Here is a 20,964-nt window from a genome sequence, read left to right on the forward strand (position 1 = left end):
TGACAAACAACCGGAAGGTCAAAATCATGCTTGCAGACTGACTGGAGGTGTTCCGCAAAGCGGGCACCTGGTCTGTGTTTGATCTCCCCAATGTTGAGGAGACCATATTGTGAGCGGCTAATACAGTATACTTCTTCCGATTATTCTGTATAAGTAAATCGCTGCTTCACCTGTAATGTTAACAATGGTTCACAAGGCAATTGCTAAGGTCAATGGGTCAGATTGAAAGTGCTAAAGACGACAATGGTATTGTACAAAAAGTGAAAAGGTTAGAAAACCATGGGCCTGAGAAGAAATGCTGAAGAAAATGGATGAGAGAAGAACGTGGAAGAACCAAAATAATAATCAAAATAAATGAATGTAGAGAAAACTAAACAACGAGCTCAGGGAAAGACTGGCCAGATTAGAGAGAAATGGTGGAGAGAGCAGTGCAGAGAATTGGAAGGACTACAAAAAAAAGGAATAAACACTCTGTGTGAGAAAATAAAGAAATTGACTGTATAAAGGAGGTAGGCAAGAACAAAGGTAAATTGATGGTAGAGATGGTACGCTGTTTATAGAATCTGAGGAAGTAAAGAATAGATGGAAAGAGCACATCGAGGACCTGTATGACAAATATGGCAAGCCAACAGAACTAGAACAAGAGAAAGACGACAACATTTCCCAGGATGATTTAGGACCTGATCTTCTGGAGTATGAATTATTTAGAACTATATAAGAATTGAAACCAGGAAAAGCAGAAGGATGTGATGGAATCTCTGCAGAAATGATAGAAGGGCTTGGAGAGAAGAATAGAGTTGTGTAAGAAGATGTACATTGAGGAAGAATGGCCGGAAGACACTTTCAGGAGCACAATGGTCCCACTGGAGAAGACGACAAATATCACAAAATCTGAAGAACATTGCATCAAAACTTTGATTACAAATGCATCCAAGGTAATGTTAAAAATACTAGGGCAAAAGACTAACAGCCTAGCCAAAGAGGTCATGAGCATCTTAAAGGAAGAAAGAAAGGCATAGGGGCTTATGGAGGGAATTCCAGAGCTTAGGACCTTAGCAGTTGCTGGCACAGCAGCCAGTGGAGGGTCAATTAAAACAAGGGATGTGCCAGAGGCCAGGACTGGAGGAGGGTTGTAGAAATGGAAGAGGTCACAGAAATAGGAAGGGGCTAAACCATGGAAATTTGAAAACAAGAACGAGAATTTTAAAATCGAGGCGTTGCTCAACCAGGGCCAATGTGGGTTAGCAAGCACAGATGTAATGAGTGAACAGAATTTGGTGCGAGTTAGGTTACATGCAGCAGAGTTTTGGATTAATTTAAGTTTTTAGGCTGGCCAGGAGTACATTGGAATAATCAAATCTAGAGGTGAACAAAGGCAAGAATGAGGGTTTCAGTTATCGGATTTTGTCCAGCAACAAGTCAACACCTTCAGGATGGTAAAGAAAAGGAGGAAGAGAAAATACTTTTCAAAAATACATATACTTTTAAAAACAGTGTTGATGTGAGAATGTAGAACAAAGAAGCATTGTCATTTGCTACACGGCTTTTAATTCTAGTTTATATTTTTTGATGAATTTTGTGCTTGTTGCAGTTTTACCCATTTTGTATCCCATGTGTTAACATCAAGCTCCTGAAGATCAGCTAAAGCAAAGGTCAAATTTCAGGATAAACCTGCTTCAGCTCTGCTCTAACATGGTGCCTTAATTTCAACATCCAAACAGTTTCTCTCATGAGTGTAATGGCAATTTTTCTACTTCCCTACAGATTGGGGAAGGTCTCAGTTAGACTGCACTAGGTGCTCACATGCACAGCTTAACATTGTTGCTGAATTCTTTCCCTCATATACACTAGATGACTGACCACAATGAAAGCAGTTACACAAAAGAATCACTTCCTTTGGAAGCTCTTTTGCATTATAAACAGATTATTGGATCAAATTCTAAGCCTAGAAGTGCTCTTTGAAAACAACCTAAATCCACTGGACTATATTCTGGAGTCACTAAGGCTTTGGTGCAGGAACATAAAGGCACCGATGACTGGAACGTTCAGCTCAAATCCACATAGCTCCTAAAGGGGCTGACGCCATTTTCTTTTTCAGTTCTCCAGTACATTTTTAGAACTGACTCTGTTAATTTTTGTTGACATTTTAAAATATATATTTTAAGCTTTATTTTTCTTCGTCCTAACAGGACCTAGGCATTGAAAATCCTATGGTTATCTTAAAGGCAGTTATCTTAAAAGTCACACCCACTTGTGCCCTCTAGCACTGATCACTCTCGTGTTTGCAAGGTCAGCAAGAGGACACTGAACTTGAGTGGGGCTGGCAGGTGCCCACACTATTGTGGGCCATTCACCATTGCTAGCCCATCCAATGCGGATGAAAATGTAGCATTTGCCCACCAGTCTGTATGGGGGAGGTGTTGCCCCCATGATCCCACAGTAAATTCCCTCTTGCCTTTATTCTACTCTTTGCTTTGCACCCCACCCCGCCACCCAATCATGTGCGGGGCCCTCTTAGCTCACCAAACCACGTGTGTGAGACCCACTAACAGAAAATCAGTGGAGTTTTGCTCAATGGAAGGTAAGTGGGCACTACACATAGAGCTTCGGATTGAGTAAGATTCTGCAGCTTTTGTGTCTGGACTGGAAAATATATTGGATTATCTGCTAGTCTAACTCATTCTTTCCCAAGAGCTCCAAGCCTTTGAGTTCTTTATGTTCACCTACAAACTTTGTGCTTTTAAAAACCAAACATGGCATTTCCTCATCACTGGCTGCTTAAGTTACCAAATCGTTGCCTTACTTTTTTCAAACTTAGTGTTGTCTTGCACTTAGCCTTTAACTGATTATTTCAATAAAATACAACTCCCACACAATGAGCTTACCTGGGGGCTTGGTACTGTTTTCATGTGTTCCAGGATTGCTTCCTTGAGCTGGTTCACATCATTTTCTGTCTGTTCATATTCTTTCCATGCATTCTCCAACTCCTACAGAGAAATTATATATGAGTTTGTTTCATTCCACAGTGTAATCGATGGAAAAACAAACACTCCAATGGATTTAAAGTGGACAATAGTTATTTTATTGTTCTCTCTCCTGAACTGGTTTATTGACTTCTTATTCCACAAGGCACTGTTAACACAGAAATAGACAGAACTGCAATGCATTTGTCCAATCCCAGAGCTCAAAAGACAGCACAGATTACTTCAACTACAGCTGTTTCTGTCTCGTATCGATCCATTTTCCTACACAGTTTGACAACATTATCTGAATGAGCTTCCCCAATATTACCTGCAAAGAAAAAGAAGAGTACAGGAATCCTTTTGGAAATGTCCAGCAAAAACATGCTTAGACTTAATGATTCCAATCAACATGCTAATGATTAAATTATGGAGTGGGAGGGGATAATCACAGCGACGATCTTGTACTCAATGTTGACATATGTACTTTACGAATCAAAAGAAGAAACTAATTTTTCCTCCCCAGTCCATGCTCAGATAACAAAACATGACTATTTGAATAAAAGGACCCCAAACATTTGACCTCAAATGGAGTGCATCACTTCCCGAAAGATGATTCTCAGAAACACCCCGACTATTGGCCAGATTGAAGCCCAGTGGCATAACGCAGGCCAGGGAATATACAAGGTACTTCATAGCTCAATTCCAGCTCCTTTCTAAAGGAGCTTATCATCTCAGCTTCAATTGCTTGACTTTGTGATCCAATGCATATTCGCTACCATGGAAATACTACTAGCTCTAGTCTTGCATTAATTTCACACGAAGAGCTCAAATGTTAATTCAAAAGACAAGCAAAAAGTTTCACCTGAATAGTTTGCTGATCTATACTATAAATCTTTCGAGGTTTCCTATTCAGCAAAAATGTTGCTAAATCATGGTGCACGTTTGGCCTTGGAGAATCACTGCTGCTTAACACTATCATTTAACCCATAAAATGCTTAACTTGTGACAGATTATAACTGAAAGCAGTACAGATGGGTTATTGTGCATCTCACATGATGTGTTGCCTTCGTGGTGCCAGGGTAAATGACATCAGGGAAAGGATGCAGAATATCCTGCGGGAGGGAGTAAGCCAGAAGCGGTGTTACACGTTAATATCAATGACAAAGAGAGCAGAGCGCAGATATTGAGGTCCTACGGTCAGATTTAAAAAGTAGGATGTCAAAGGTAGTGATGATGATGATGGTTGTCCTTCAAGTTCAAAGGTGATGATGGATCTGCAGACTCATTAACAAACGAATACGGAGGTGGTTATGTAGTCCCAGTCTGGATGCACAGAGTCGGAAACAGTTGGGGCATTGGAACTCATGTTGTGACATAGGCAGGTGCTGCTCCATGACGTTGTCCAGGGGCAGCAATAGGAAATTGGTGTTGATCCTTTTCAAAAGTGACAGAAGCTCTACAGATCAGGGCTTCCAGTGAGTTCCTTCTTGCGCTGATTCTTCCAGCTTATTAGGCCTGATGCCGCTCTATTTCAGATCTCCCTTAAACAGGTCTTTGTAGCTTGCATGGCCAATATTGTCTTTTTTTTTGCCAGGCGTTAGCTCTCCACACAGAAGCTGTCTCGGAATGCGATGGTCCTCCATTCTAATTACATGCTCTTCCCAGTGCAGTTGTGCTGGAAGGAGCATTGCCTCAATACTTGTTGTCTGGGCTCGGTCTAAGATTGAGGTTCCTGATTCGGTCTTGCCAGCAGATGTTGAGGATGGAGTGAGACGCATGTGAAATTGTTCTTAACTGCCTTTTGTGTTTGCAGTATAAATTCCAGGACTCACAGCCATAGAAGAGGAAATTAATGACAAGACTGTTGTACATCTTGATCTTCATGAGCAGTCTAATGCTGTGATAGTTAACAACACTGGTGCGAAGCCTTCCGAGTGCCTGGCTTGCCTTGCTGATCCTAGCTGGTATCTCCTTATCACATGGCCTGTCACTGGAAATAAACGGTTCCAATCTCTGGATTACTCCCAGTGTTATGTGCCAGTGAGAGTAGAAATAGGAAAATAGGGAGGATTAATGCGTGGCTTGAGGTATGGTGCAGGATGGAGGGTTTTAAATCCTTGTGGCATTGGGATTAGTTCTGGGACAGGAGGCACCAATTCAAGAGGGGGCTTCAAGTGCATAAGTCACTTGGTCCAGATTGCTTTCATCTCAGGTTGCTAAAGGAAGTGGGGTTGGAGGAAGGAGAAGAGCTTGCTATCATCTTCCAATCTTCCCTAGATATCAGAGGATTGGAGAGTGGCAAATGTGACACCATTATTCAAGAATAGTCCAAGTAACTACAGGCCACTTAGTTTAACATCAGTGATGGGTAAGATTTTAGAAAAAACAAATCAGGGAAAAATCAACAGGCACTCGGAGGTTTGAGTTAATTAAGGAGAGCCAGCACGGGATTTGTAAAAGGCAGATCATGCTCAACTAATCTAATTGAATTTTTTGTTGAAGTAACAGAGAGGGTTGATGAAGAGAATGCAATGGATGTTGTCTATCTGGGTTCTAAGAAAGCACTTGACAAAGTACCACATAAAAGGTTGGTTAACAAAACTAAGATTTATGCAATGAGGAGGGTTTGTCTCAGCTTGGTTAAAAAAAAATAATTCATCCACGGGGTGTGGGCACTGCTGGACAGGACCACATTTATGGCCCAACTCTAATTTGCCCTCAAGAAGGTGGCGGTGAGCTGCCTTCTTGAGCCATTGTAGTCCATGTGATGTAGGTACACCCACAGTGCTGTTAGGGAATTCCAGGAGTTTGACACAACAGTGAAAAAACAGCAATATATTTTCAAGTCAGGATGATGTGTGGCTTGGAGGGGAGCTTCCAGATGGTGGTGTTCCCATGTGTCTGCTGCTCTTGTCCTTCTAGACAGTAGGTGCTATCTAAGGAGCCTTGGTGATTTCCTGCAGTGCATCTTGTAGATGCTACACACTGCTGCCAATGTGCGTCGGCGGTGGAGGAAGGGAATGTTTTTTGTAGATGTGGTGCCAATCAAGCAGGCTGCTTTTTCCTGGATAGTGTTGGGCTTCTTGAGTGTTGTTGGAGCCAGGCAAGTGGAGAGTGTTCCATCACACTCCTGACTTGTGCCTTGTTGGTGGTGGACAGGCTTTGGTAAGCTTGGAAGTGAGTTACTCGCTTCAGGATTCCTCGCCTCTGGCCTGCTCTTGTAGCCACAGTATTTATATGGCTAGTCCAGTTCAGTTTCTGGTCAATCGTAACCCCCTGCCCCCCACCCCCCAGGATGTTGATGGTAGTTATCCTTGAATGGTTATTAATAGTGATCTTTCATTCTCCAGACAAGAAAAAAAGTGGTGTTTCCCAAGGGCCAGTGAGAGGCCCACAGCTTTTTTGATACATATATAAGCTACTTGGGTATTGGAATATGGAGTAAAACTTAAACACTGCTGATGATACCAAAGTTGGAAGAGTGCTAAACAGTCAAAATGATACAAATTGACTGCAACAGAATATAGATAGGTCAACAGAATGAGCAGACAAATGGCAGATGGAATTTAATACAGTGCAGTGTGAGGTGTTGCATTTTGGCAGAAGGGATGAGGAGTGGCAATGTAGACTTAATGGCACAGCTCTAAAGAGTATGCAGGGATAGCATTTGGGGTTGCCGTTTCAAATGCATAGATCTTTGAAGGTGCCAGGACACATTGAGAAAGTTGTCAGCAAGGTATATGGGAATGTTAGGCTTCATAAATAGAGGTGTTGTGTACAAATGCTGGGAAGTTATGCTGGAACTTCATAAATCTCTGGTTAGGCCACAACTAAGTATTGCATCCAGTTCTGGTCACCACTGTTTAGGAAGGATGCGAAGGTCCTTGAAAGGATGTGCAGGAGATTTACCACAATGGTTCCAAGGATGAAGGATTTAAGCAACAAAATTAGGTTGAAGCAGCTGGGGGTTGGCTAAGGTAAACAAGGAAAAACTATTCCCAGTGGCCGATGCTATAAGGACTAAGGGACACAGGTTTAAGATTTTGGGCTAGAGATGCTGGGGGTGGGTATGTAAGGACAAACTTTTTTATGAAGCATGTAATAATGGCCTGTTGCTCGCTGCCAACGAGTATGGTGGAAGCTGAGACAATCAATGATTTCAAAAGAAAATTGAATGGGTATTTGCAGGGTTACGGGGATAGAGTAGGGGAATGGGATGGAATGGATTGCTCTAGAGAGCTTTCATAGGCTTGATGAGCCATAAATGGCTCTATATTCTTCAATAACCAAACATCACTACTTGAATAAAATGACTCCAAACATTTTGACCTTAAAGGGAGTGCATCATTTCCCCTAAAGATGATACACAACTGTGGCAACGCTTAGAACACATCCTACCAAAGCAGTAAGTTTTTGACATCACTCAAGAGTACCCACTAAGCTGCAGCTATACTGCAGGTTCTGACCTGCTGGTTGCAACGAGGGCTAGACCTTTGTTATATTGCAGGGTAACTGCATTCTGCCCAGCAACTTTGATCTCCCTATTTTTTATGATCAGGACAGCAGATGGAAACATTCATTTTCTCATCATATTAAAAGAGATTCTATACAAAGTTTTCAGATTTCCCATAGTACCTAACTAATTGTGAGAGTACCTCTAAAATGTGGCTTCACACCAGACTGAAGTTATACCACAGTCAGTGGAAAATTAAATTAATATGAAAGAGCCTTGTGGCGGAGGTGTCACGAGGTTTGGCTTTTGTGTACTCGTGAGTCAGACACTGAACTTCTGTGCCACCTTTCAGTCAATTAATTATTGAAAATATCTGAGATTTTGTGAATGGTCTTTTTAATAACTATATAAACTACAATAACTGGTTAAATGGTTTGATGTGAAGTATGTAAAAAGCACTTACTGTGCAGACTTTTGAAATTTCAGCTCTTATTTGAACGAGGTCTTCTTGCAAAAGCCGCTGTTGATAGGCGATCTTCTCAGTATGGGTTGGCTGTCCTTTGTATTGATCCAGTTGCCTGTGTGTTACCTCCAGTACAGATTCAAGCTTGTCCTGAGGGGACATGACAAGTTAGAACTTGCAGCAATTAACATCATACCCAAACAAAACGAAGGGCGCAATTATCACAAACACCTCTGTAAACAAGGTTTCCATTTAAGATACGCCAGTGAACGGGCATTTCGGATGGAAATGCAGAGAGGCACAGTGACTGATCCAGTAACAGTGCCCAAGGGAATAGTGATAGGATAAACAGAATGGGAAGGAGTTTGACACCCAGAAGATGGAAGGTTGATGGGACAAGAGATGGAGTTGCTGCTCAAAGATGCAGTGACAAGAGCTACAACAGGCCATTGGAGAATGCAGAGAGTGGCATATAGGATAGCTGTGGACTTAATCAAATGAGGTTCAAGCCTAGAATGGTGGTAGGAGAGCAGGAAGGCAAAGGGCTGTGAGGAGTGTAAAGTACCTGAGAAATGAAAGATTGCATGACCGAGTGAGAAGAGGAGCTGGAGACTGGAGTGAGATATCCGATGGTGGTGGGGGAGGGGGGGTGGGGGGGGGGGGGGGTGCAGGGCAGGGAAATAGAGGTTACTGGCTCAAGTTTAGAATAACAGCCAAAACATACATGTGACTGGATACAAGGGGAGTTTGGGTTACTGGAGCATGGCAGAAATTACATGACACATGACTTGGCTATAAACAGAAGACCTTTCCTCTTACTCCAGTGCCTTATATCAAATAGATTAAAATTGCTATACAGTACAATATAAAAATAACCAACTGTTGACATATGGGTGTATAACTTGGAGCTAACCAACTCAACAAATACTAAAGCATTCCCCAAATAAAGGCTCATAAATCCAACTGAAGTTGTCCTTTTAAAAAATATTGAGAGTCTCCTACTATAGATCTAGTGGGTAAAGGTACCCTTCCTAGGTCTGTACTCATTCCCTGATGGTTTACTGGTTGAAGACAGCGATTCCTTGCCTGTACTGAGTCAAAATGGGATTGTGACTAAATATTTATGATTTATACAAGTGTCTCCAATCCCTTCCTGATGCTGATTCCAATTGTTGGATTCTTGCACTCTCTAAGTACAATGAAACAAAGCAAATCACCTTTAAGGTTCCAGCATCAACCTTCCTCAGCTGCTGGACTGTTACCAGTGTGGCAGCTTTGCTTTATTCTATCCTCATTGAAGCAGGTGGGAAAGCAAGCAAAACCCACCACATCAAATCATTCATTGGTTGTTTTAAAGCTCCAGAGCAGAGCCCTGTCCTGCCTTTGTCTGACATAGATGCATGTTCACCATCAGTTTCTGCAGTAGCTAAGACAGCAAACATTTTCTTTAGCTGTTCACAGGACTGGTTCTGGTAGCTTCATGATCACCATTACTGATACTAGAGTTTTTTTTTCCGATTTAGTTAATTAACTGAATTTAAATACGCTGGCTTCCCTCATGGGATTATTCATATTTCTGGACCAACAGTCCAGGCTTTGGGAGTAATAGTTCAGTAGAATAACCTCTGTGCTACTGTTCACCCATCAGCTCACTCCCCATTGAATCCGCTCAGCAGATCTATAAAGGTACTCAGACCAGGAAGGCCCTAGGTTCTATCACCCATTAGAGAAAGTTGCACGTTCTCAGTTTGAGCAACTGTCCTCAGTACCCCTTTCCATTGAACAGGCTGGAATGGGCACTTGTGGGCATTGGCTAACAACAAGATCAAGGTTGGCAAGGGAACTCCTTGCAGTCAAACAACTGGCCGTAAGAATCTCAGCTTTCAGTTGAAGAGGTAATTAAAAAGGGAGCCAAATAAAATTACTGCATGGCTTTCTTTTTGAAAATAGTTCCACAGAACTCGACACTACAACTATTAAACTTCATGTGTCTAAAGTGAGTCCTTTCTGAACAGAGTTTCTGGAGACCTGATAAGTTGCTACTAGCTGACAATTCTGAAGAGTAATAAACAGAACATTAACCTATTTTGATCACCCTGCTGAGCATTTCCTGCATTAGGTGTTTTATTACTAACTTGAGACCCAGGATGAGGGGGTCGTCCCAGGGAGACAGATCGAGTAGAATTGGTCTCAAGGCTTTGGAGTTTAGAAGAATGAGAAATAATCTCATTGAAACATACAAGATTCTGCAGGGCCTTGATTGGGTCAACACTGAGAGCCTGTTTACTCTGGTTGGGGAATCTAAAACTGGTCATAGTCTCAGGATAAGGGGTCAGCTTTTTTGGACTGAAATTTCTTCACTCAAGAAGGTTGTGAAGCTTTGGAATTCCCTACCCCATAGGACTGTGAAAATATTCAGTTGATGAGTATATTCAAAACTAAGATCAACAGATTGGGAACTAAGGGAATCAGGGGATATGGGGACAGAGCAGGAAAGGAGAATTGTGAGCCTTATTGAATGGTGGAACAGCCTTCAGTGATGTATGGTCTGCTCCTTTTCCTATTTCTTATATACTTATTTTACATTTTCAGTATTTGGGCTGTTTTTTTTTCTGCCTCTCTTTGCAGCACACCTTATCTGTTTTCAGTTGCCGAACTTTAGCTTCCAGATCTTGGAGACTTTTGTCCCGTTCACAAAGTCTGCTCAGTTTAGCCTAGAGGCAGAAAGAGGAAATATTTATTAAACAATAATGAAGCTCTACACAATGATTTGGCATTATTGGTGAGAGGATGGGAACAGTGTGATTTTTATCACCACTAATATGAAAAATAAAATATACAGCTGCATTTAAAATTAATTAACAAAGCAGCAGCTACCTGACAAAAACCATCATTTTTCACACAAAGTTGGGCTGAGCTCACTTTTAAGTGTGAATTTTCCACTCCCTATTCCACAAGCCTGTCCCAACTGCCCAGACAACATATACTGTAAGAGTTGCAATGATGTCAGCCTCATCATGGGTTGCTGCAGCTAACAGGTAGAGACACCATCCCCTAACTGATCAAGTAAAACCTAAAAAACAATTTCAGTAAAATCAGTAACCTCATGAAGAAACATCCTTGAAATTCTCAGTAAATCCAGCACTGCAAATGAGGTTACTTGTCAATGAATTGTAGGGCTCCAGAGACCATCACTGAGTATATTCACTCAACATCCTCTTCTGTATTTTGATGCATATGAAATTTGGCAAAGATTGATACATGTACTGACATGACCATCTTCAATATCTGGGCTTTTTGGCTGAATTAAAAAAAACAGCCCATTTAAACAAAAACCTTTTCCAAACTGTATAGATGCAAATTCTTTGTACTTCTATTTCTTCACTTCATTTCATCTTTCTCTTTCTTTAGTAAACTCTCATTTTAAAACTTACCAAAATGACATTGGAAGCCAAGAGGAAGGAAAAAAAATAAGTTGAGAAGTGAATAAAAAGTGGTTAGAATAGATGGGATAAATTAAATTTGTTACAAAAATAAGTTAAACTGACAAGAAAATGGAAATGTAATTGAGACAGAATGGAGAATCGACAGACGTGAAAAACTAGTGACGACATGAGAGTTGAATTAGGGTCCTTAAAATGTTCTAACTAAAACTGATTTTTTTGGTGTATTGGTTAATATTATCACAAAAAAACTGCTCCTGATATTAGAGTAGCATTACTATTTGTAGTTTACTATCAGCATGACAATTTTCTGAGTCTGTAGTCTGGAAAAGTATGATCTATGCTTGCTGTCTCCCAAGGATAACTCAGTTGGGACTGGGTATGCAGCAAGTGGAGAAATCACAGATAGGAAGTCAATAATTGCTGCATTGCATAGCTCACAAGAAGAAAATGTTACAACTGCAAAATAATTAGTTATTAATAACCTTTATAAAATCCCACTCGTGCTGTTTTCCATGGCAACTACATTTTATGAGTTTTAGCATATAATTTCAGTTAGAATGTTCCAGCTACATGTTCTGAGTCTTGGTTCAATCTGCAATAACCTAGCCTGTAGTGTAAGGGAACAAGGCAAGTCTAACTACAGTTCCATTTGATTCAAGCTCCTGATGCACCAGTTGATAGATGCACTACTGGCTGTGATATCAAGACATATAAATCATGGATGTTTCAGGTTTAATCTCTGCATCTCTGCTGATCTCAACTGTAATCTCAGCCCTTACTCCTGGTTAACAGAGAGGAAAAAGTTTATCAGCATTCCTGCTACAGCTCACTATCCAGGGAATTCTGGCAAAGGTGGCATCAGACTATAAACTCCCCACCATCAAATAGCTTGCTAGCACTCATTGTCTAGAATCAAGCAGGAACATAATTCTAATCAGTTCCAGCTCTTTGGAATCATGCATTGGTGCCAGCAGGAGAAAATTGGGAGAAAATATAGACTTGACTCACATCAGCATTGCTTTCTGCAATTTTAACTGGTTGTACAACACGTCTGATTGGTTCTTGCCCCGTCACCTAGTACAAAAAAGGTAAAAGAGAGGATGAAACAGGCAGAAAGCTACAACAATGTTAGCCAATCAGCTTTAGGGACTTTCCCCACCAAATAAAAAGACTGTACATATTATAAAGTATTAAATTACAAAGTAATTTTGTACTATATTAGCAAAGCTACAATTGAATATTCAAGTTTGTTTATTAAGCAGGTCTAGTAAGAATAGAAGTAAAGCAAGTACAGACCGAAAGACGAATTATAAAAAGGGACAGCAGAGTATTAAGAGTATTGCCAGCAAAACTTCAGGATCAAATAAATCACACAAAGTTTTAAACCAGTATTCACAGAATAACAACGGTATGAACAAGTACTTCCTAAACAATTCTCCTAAATTTTCCATACTGGCCACTAATTTTGTGATGAAGCCTCAGGTGGTTAGCTGAGGTATTGGTGCTATAATTGTTCCCCAAGTTGGAGGTGGCGGTGGGGTATATGGTTATGGAGAATCAAACAGGGCTCCATTCCTCATTATTTTCCAATGACCCCTGTTGGAAAGTGCATGCCTGAGACCACCTGGTAAGGACTGACTATGGCTCAGAATGTTGCCCTATCCCCCATAATGGATGAATTGTCCACCAGCATCACTAACAAAGAAATGACTGTTGGTGATGTAAACACGTAAACACCATTGTTAAGATAGTGGATACAGCAATGATGTTTAAATCCCATTATTATTGCGAATTTCTAGTCACTGTTTAGGTTGGTCACACAATGAATGACCAGTTAAGTGAGTTAACAGCTGTCTGCTCATATCCATGGAATTGTCACCCAAATTTACCCAGTGCCTTCATGAGGGAAAAGAATTGGGAGCTAGGGTAATGAGGAGAAAAAAAAACGATGGGTTGCATTTCTCATATGCTAGCCACTCTAATATAAAGATTTAATGATGAAGGTCCAAACAAATTTAGGTTGATATATATAAAATATCAGTGATAAAGACGTTTCCTTTAATTCTTTCATGGGGTATGGGCATCACTGGTTAGGCCAGAATTTGTTGCCCATCCTAATTGCCCTTGAGAAGGTGGTGAGCTGCCTTCTTGAACTGCTGCAGTCCATGTAGTGTTGGTACACCCACAGTGCTGATAGGGAGGGAGTTCCAGGAGTTTGACCCAATGACAGTGAAGGAATGGGGATACTGTTCCAAGTCAGGATGGTGTGGGGCTTGGAGGGGAGCTTGCAGATGGTGGTGTTCCCATGCATCTGCTGCCTTTGCCTTCTGGTTAGTAAATGTGGTAGGTTTGGAAGGTGCTGTCTAAGGAGCCTTGGCAAGTTGCTGCAGTGCATCTTTGTAGATTGTACACACTGCTGCCACTTTGCATTGGTGGTGCAGGGAGTGAATGTTGAAGGAGATGGATGGGGTGCCAATCAAGCTGGCTGCTGTGTCTTGGATGTTGTCAAACTTCTTGAGTGTTGCTGGAGCTGCACTCATCCAGGCAAGAGGAGAGCACTTCATCACACTCCTGACTTCTGCCTTGTAGATGGTGGACAGGCTTTGGGGAGTCAGGGGGTGAGCTGCTCACCACGGAATTCCCAGCCTCTGACTTGCTCTTGTCACTACAGTACTTGTATGGCTGGTCCAGTTCAGCTCCTGGTCAATGGTAACCCCCAGGATGTTGGCGGCAAGTATGAAACCATAATCTTTCCTTCACACCAAATATCTCAAGTTCTGAACTATTACCATTATTCATTCTCCAAATTGGAAACAGTGAAAGAATGAGTATTGTGAAGCACGTGTATTTTGGATGGTATTTTGCAGAGCAAAACATTATTTACATACAGTACTCTATGTGCTTTGAATTGAAACTGTGCTACAATTAGTCTATAATGTTCCTCCACAGATACCATTTATGATGTTTGGATAAGAAACATATTTAACTATTTCATCAGATTATTTCAACAAACCACCAATATCAACCTTAGATCAACTCAGCTGCAGTAACATCTTTCCAAGGTATCCAACCTGATTAACATAAATATATTTGAACAAAGCCTCTTGGTATTGTAACTATCTCTATTACTAACTGCAACCTTTGTGCTGAACTATCACAAGTAATTTTGATCACACAAACACAAAGTTATTATGGCACACAGTAAAATGTTGAAGTTTGCCAGCACAGGCATGCTTTATGTTGCTTAAGTTGCCTTCCTTAAAGGGGCAATATCTTTAAGAGAAAGGTGGTTATCATAGGGTGTGGGTGTACGCGCAAGTGTGTGTGAGCATGTACACACATGTGCATGCATATAAACTGCACATTTTCAGGATGTCATGATATGCAATGTTGCATTTCAATGCAATTTTAATTGATTTAAAATAAAACAGAAAAAAAATCAGTGCCAAATTATTTTACAATAAATGGTGCCCCTTTAATGAAATCAAACACACGCTCACACAAGGTACATATGAAAACAATTAGTTTAACAAAATCTTGAACATTACAAAATAAACCCAGCCTTGCAGCCTGCAATGGGAGATCGAGCTTTGAAATCAACATTTTAATTTCACAGAAATGACAAGACAGACTAAATCAGCGCGGAAGGGAGCACGCTGATTTCTAAACACTGAATGTATAACCATGGTGGAAAGCAAGCTGCTGATGAAATAGGCACATGAATTTTTTTTTCTGAATTTCAGCTGGAACAAGCAGCCTTACTTGGAGACTGGGTCGGAACCTTGGTGTGACTTTCATTACCATTCTGTGAACCGTGTTGATCAAAGGTACATTAGATTTCATCTGTTCCAAACAGAAGAGGAATACATTTCATTACAATATTGGGGGCTTCTTCCTTATAATCATATAAAGTCACCGTAGTGAAGTGTCACAATCCATGCTTCACAATATGATGAATGTACCACACCATTTCCTAAATAGTCCTTGTAAGATTCAGTAACAGCCCTCTAACTAATTAGTACCATCAACATCCTGCTAATATTTGTAATACTTTAAATTCTCCTTCGAATTTCTGAAAGCTTCTATCTACTCTGACTTTCCTGAACCAAATATATCAATAAAATTAGTCATTCAACTAATTACTAGTGCAGAATGGCTGTTTCATTTGCTTAATTAATAGCAGTCAATGCATTTCCAAAGTAAATGTTTGTTCGAAGCATTTTGAGACATTTTGACATGATAAGGTATTCTCTCAAGGCAAGTCTGATTATTGTTATTTGGATCCTCGCCAGGCCTGTGCAAAACTGCTGCAGTGTTGTAACAGAATCTGCCACCAGGGGGTGTCTCTAGTCCATGGAACATAACCATGAGAGGGGGTGAAATCGCAAGAATTTTTCATCAGATACTGTTGATCTGGGGGTACCCATTCTCAGTCTGAGTAGGAAAGCAAAGCTCAAATACAGTATCCCATCTCCTGCAGGATCTTCTATAGAATCACTGATAGTTAAAGAGCTCATATCACACATGAGCCCAAACAACGGTAATGACACATTCCCAGTGTCCAGGTCTAAACTTATTACCGAATCTTAGACTGGGGCACATATTGATTTCAAAGTTTTCTAGAAAAATCACTACTTGTTCAGTGAGTTAATATATGCACAAAATATAGAAAAAAAACAGCAATTTTAAAATTAAAGTTACATTGATAAATTGCAGTAAACTCTTTAAATTTTACTGACTGGATGGAAATCTTCTATGCAAATTCAATGTACCAAGGTTCAAAATGCTGAAACTATTTCTTATGCTGCATGGTTGAAGTTATTGACCTCACCTCCATGCTCAACAAATCCTTTCTCTGGATAAATTTGTGACTGGACAATGCAAACAGCTGAGATTAAATGCATGAAGTAAGTGCATAGGACTACCAAGGACACTCATACCTCACATTAAAAAGTAAGATATCTTTTTTAATATTTTAAAAACTTTCCATCATTATAATCTTACTAAATATCAGAGGCCTGAATGTGAAAAATGGTTTATTTTGAGCATTTTGGTCTCCAGAAGTGTGAAGTGATTCATTTTGGCAGGAAGAGTGAGGATAGACAATATAAATTTAATGGTACAATTTTAAAGGGGTTACCGAAACAGAGAGGCATGGGGGTCTTCATGCAGAAATCTTGGAAGGTAGCAGGAAAAATTGTTAAAGTTGTTAAAAAGAGGCATACGAGCTGCTCAGATTTATAAATAGAGACAGAATACAAAGTCGTGCTGAACCTTCATAATGCACTGGTTAGGCCTCAGCTGGAGATCTGTGGCCAGTTATGGGCACCACACTAAGAAAGATGTCAAGGCTTTGGAGGAGGTGCGACCAAGAATGAAAGACTTCAGTTAAGTGGAGAAACTAGAGAAATTGGGGTTGTTCTACTTATGCCAGAGTTTTGATAGAGGTGTTCAAAATCTTGAAGGATTTTGACAGAATAAATAATGTACTTAGAATTTTGAGGCAGTTTGGCACGGTAGGCTATTCTGTAAAGATAAGCCTGATGACAGTGTAAAGAACATATCTTTTTTATTTCTGTTGGGCTGTGCACTAAAATTACAATGGCTGCAGTTTGAAGGAAATGTCTACTGGAACAGTGTAAGGGATATATACAATTTTGCTGTCCTGGAACAGAGTATGCCATGAAAGACAGAACGGTACAGAGGAGGATCTAGTCTACTGCCAGGCAGCAACATTTTAATTGGCTCCTGACCAAGTGACCAGAGTTTGTGTGAGAGCAGTACAGCAGAACAGCTCCTATCCTGAAAAGAAAAAGACCTAAAACCTTGTTCTCCTGTATGTGCAAGATTCCAGTAATTCTACAGTAGCAGCTAGCTGGCTTTTTCTCCTCATATCTCTATGACCTACTCTCTCTCTGAAAACCCCTGTCAAGAGACAAAGGGGAATATCACTGCTAGAGACATTGATAGGCAAGTGATCAGTGAACTGAAGACCACTCTGTGTCATTAACAAAGAACTGAAAGGAATTTGGAAGGCATCGATCAAAGTCAACCCATCGAATCCTGTACTCTGGAATTGGTGCTATTGAACTGCTTTATCCCACCCTTAAAATCCATGTTTTTGTGTGTCATGTGTTTTTCTGTGTCTTGTATGTGTGTGTATAGGGATTTAAGGGGTAGAGTTTATAGAGTTAGAAATTAGCAGTTCATATTTCTTTCTTTTACCACTGGTTAAAGACATTTTGTTCAATAAACAGTTGTTCATTAAGTTTACAAACCTGGTGCTCGTATTTTATTAACCTAAATTAAACAATTAGGTGGGTTGATCAAACCTTTTCACATTTGTTGTGGCTCGGGGAGCAATGGGGCTTGATATTTCAGCGCACTATCCCCAGTGGATCGTGACAACAGTATTATTGTTTGGATTCTCGTCAGACCTGTGCAAAACTGCTGCTACAGGGATACCAGGGATAGCTCTAGTCCATGGGTCCTAACTATGAGAAGATGTGAAACTGCAAGAATTCTTCATCAGGTACCTTTGCTCTGGGGCACCCATTCTTAGTCTGAATAGGAAAGCGTAGCTCAAAAAAACAGCATCTCATGTCCTGCAGGATCTTCTATAGTATCAAAGGTACTCATCAGCCCATATCACACATGAACCCAAACAATGGTAATGACACATTCCCAGTTACAGTGGCAGAAGGGTCAGCAACCAGTGGGCACAGATGTAAGGTATTTGGCAGAAGGACCAGGATGGGTTATGAGGTAGAGTTTTCTTTTAATGTAGCATGTTGTTATGCTGTGCCGTACACTGCCCGAAAGGTTGGTGGAAGCAGATTCAATACTACCTTTCAATGGGGAATTGGATAAATAATTGAAAAGGGAAAAATTGCTAGGCAATAGGGAATAAGCAGGGAAATGGGACTAATTGGATAGTTTTTTCAAAAAGTCAGAACAGGCACAAAAGGGCCAAATGGGCTCTTCTTGTGCTGGATCATGACGTGATTAATTTTTGTGAAACGCTGTGGGTCCATTAATTTAACAAGGATGTTAAGTTATTTATTTTAACTAGGTTAAAACATCAAATTAACAGAGAAAGGAATTTCGTGCCAACTTAGTGAGATTTTAGTGCCCCCTCACCTCTTCCTGTGTTTCAGGTTATCCCATTTCACCAACGGATTTTTTCCCCCCTCAGATAAATAAAAAATTGAACAGAAATGTCTCATTGATCGTTGACTAGTTAAAATTATCAGCAATTCACAAGCTTAATTTGAAAGGAGCTTACATTTTTCTCTAAGTATTAACCACAAGAATCAGAATGGTGGTGCACACACATCACCACAACCAGAGAATGCACAACACAAAAATGGCAGCAAAAACAAAAACAAGAGATGCAAAAATCTCAAACAATTCTTGAAAAGAGTATCAAAAAGCACAGGCAACAAGCACCAACTTATCCAGAAACCAATCTGATTTACATCACAGTACAAGTCGAGAAAAGGGCACAAACAAGCACATTTCAGCTGGAACCAGATTAAATTATGTAGAAGTTCAACTTACTCTTCCACTTCCTGTATTCAACCAGATGGTAGGCAACTCCCTGCACAAGTCCTGTTTTTAAAAGAAAATCTCCAATTTTCTCCTCTATGGTTTAATCCTGAGACACAGATTTCCATACAGGGTGCTGTCTCATATGTAATGGTCTCCCTCTAATACCTTGTCAAATGACTAAGAGCTTCAAGTGAGATCAGTCGACTATTTAATCTGAATAGACTAGTCAAGCCCTGTTCTATCTGGCATGCACAGACAAACTTAAAGCAGTAGCCCCTGTATAGCAAGAGCAGGTCTCATTGCTGTTTTCCCCTTCACTAACTAAGGCTATGCAGCACCTGCAGTTGCTTTTGAGGTCAGCTAGTATAGCCCAGAATAAAACCTTTTTTAGAGCATCATTGACAAGTGTCATTTGTTGAATTACAGCAGATCTCTAATAGGATCCAGTAACACAAAATCTTTCATTGCTAGGGTTGAATGAAGAGGGATGGGAGGAGTTATGTGGTGCATAAACACTGGCATAGACTAGCTGGGTTGAATGGCCTGTTTCTGTTCTGTAGGCTCAATGTAAAAAGTCTGAGAATACATTAATATATTGACAATGCTGAAAGTTAATAGCTAGACAACAACAGCACTCACAGCAGCACAGTATTGTCACAGGTACAAATAATAAATAGGTAAACAACAAAGACCTAAAGGCATGGGATGGGAAATTGCAACCTCTGAATCATTTGTGAAACTTTATCTTAACCAATCAACCAGTGCAATTGTCTGTTTCACAATCACTAATAAGGCAGTCATAAATATCCTTGGCTAGAATATACCCATTTTGTTGTAAAACTTTTGGGTGCTCAAGCTGTGGTGTTTTAAAGAAATAAAGCAAATTTTCTGAATGCACGCTCCTAGTGAGCAGCCCCATTTGCACCAAGTGATCGGCAGGCGCTCCTGGGCATGCCAACCACATGATTTCCTATGGAAGTGGGTGTTAACGATTTACTAATACTCATTCTCAGTGGGTGAGAAACTGCTCCAGGAGCATGAATTTGGAAAATCAGCCTCGTAATGTTAGAAGTAAATGAATCAGTGACATGGAATGAAAAAAAGATTACATGTCAAGTTATAAGTAAGAGATCCCACCTCAGGCACCAAACCAATTGGCTGCAACCTCCTGCCCATGCTGTTCAGCAGTAGACTACCTCATGGCGTAAGCGGCAGCATCTTGCTGATCAATGAGGAATTCATCCATGTTTTAACCAATAATGCAAGTGACCCTTTGACATCAAGTTTGAAGAGACTTTAACAGTGGGAAGCAAAATTTTATATGAAGGTAGTTAACTTTATGAGTTCAAAGTTACAGAGATGAGGAAATTTAACCCCTGCTGTAGACAGTTCAAATTTGCTCCAGTCCTGTGAAACGTTCAAAGCTTGCAAAGTCTGATAGCCGAGTGTCATTAATTTGGGATTGACTTTGGAAGTTACAGCAATCAAACAATTCACAAATAAAACTGGTCACTCTGGGTTTAATGTGAATAGAAAAACAGGGCTTAAAGGTAGAAGCTAAAGCAGTCTCAAAATAATGTAATTCCCAAAGCAGTTTAACAGAGATTATGTTCAGTTTCCTGAACTGATATAAGTTTGTAGTCTTTCATAATCCTATAATCTTTTCCAACACAGCTGCTGCAGAAGTAGAAAAGTGAAAATCTCACTTTTAGTCTAAACAAATGAGATTTCAATTAAGTCCAAAAGTCAGCTCATTAACTTGGGAACAAATACGACTTGCCAGAATTTAGGTTGTGACAAGATGGAAGATTATCTCATGCATAGCTAGAGCAATTAAATTACCAACTTCCTTGAGCATTTTCCAGTACAGTTAATACAAATTTAATCACCACTTGCTATCACTTACTTGACAGCAATCATGATATAACTGTGATTCAGTTGGCAATTGTGGGCAAACAAGCTGTTTTCAGTTGGCAAATGTGCTGAGTTAACGAGAAAATAGAAGTTTGATTTATCTGAAGTCCTGTGTTACTCAAGGTTCAGGAAAAGACTGCACTTCATGGGACCATATAGACCCCATCGCTGAAA

General features: G+C 40.3%; 1 protein-coding gene across 23 annotated transcripts in view; it reads right to left on the minus strand.

Annotated features, from left to right (window-relative positions):
- Positions 1-20,964, minus strand: part of plekha7b (pleckstrin homology domain containing, family A member 7b) — a 500,085-nt gene that overhangs the window by 51,728 nt on the left and 427,393 nt on the right. For 12 of the 23 annotated variants that reach the window (XM_078549256.1, XM_078549255.1, XM_078549273.1 and 9 more), the window contains 4 exons: positions 12,334-12,399; positions 10,513-10,593; positions 7,880-8,029; positions 2,886-2,987 (listed from right to left, as the gene is read on the minus strand). In XM_078549256.1, coding sequence (XP_078405382.1) covers positions 2,886-2,987; positions 7,880-8,029; positions 10,513-10,593; positions 12,334-12,399 — 399 coding nt within the window. Of the gene's footprint in view, positions 1-2,885; positions 2,988-7,879; positions 8,030-10,512; positions 10,594-12,333; positions 12,400-15,087; positions 15,169-20,964 lie in introns of all 23 variants that reach the window. The other 11 variants (XM_078549252.1, XM_078549249.1, XM_078549250.1 and 8 more) reach the window with 1 other exon arrangement.

Source organism: Cetorhinus maximus, chromosome 9 (genome assembly GCF_964194155.1).
Source record: "Cetorhinus maximus chromosome 9, sCetMax3.hap1.1, whole genome shotgun sequence".
Lineage (NCBI taxonomy): Eukaryota > Metazoa > Chordata > Chondrichthyes > Lamniformes > Cetorhinidae > Cetorhinus > Cetorhinus maximus.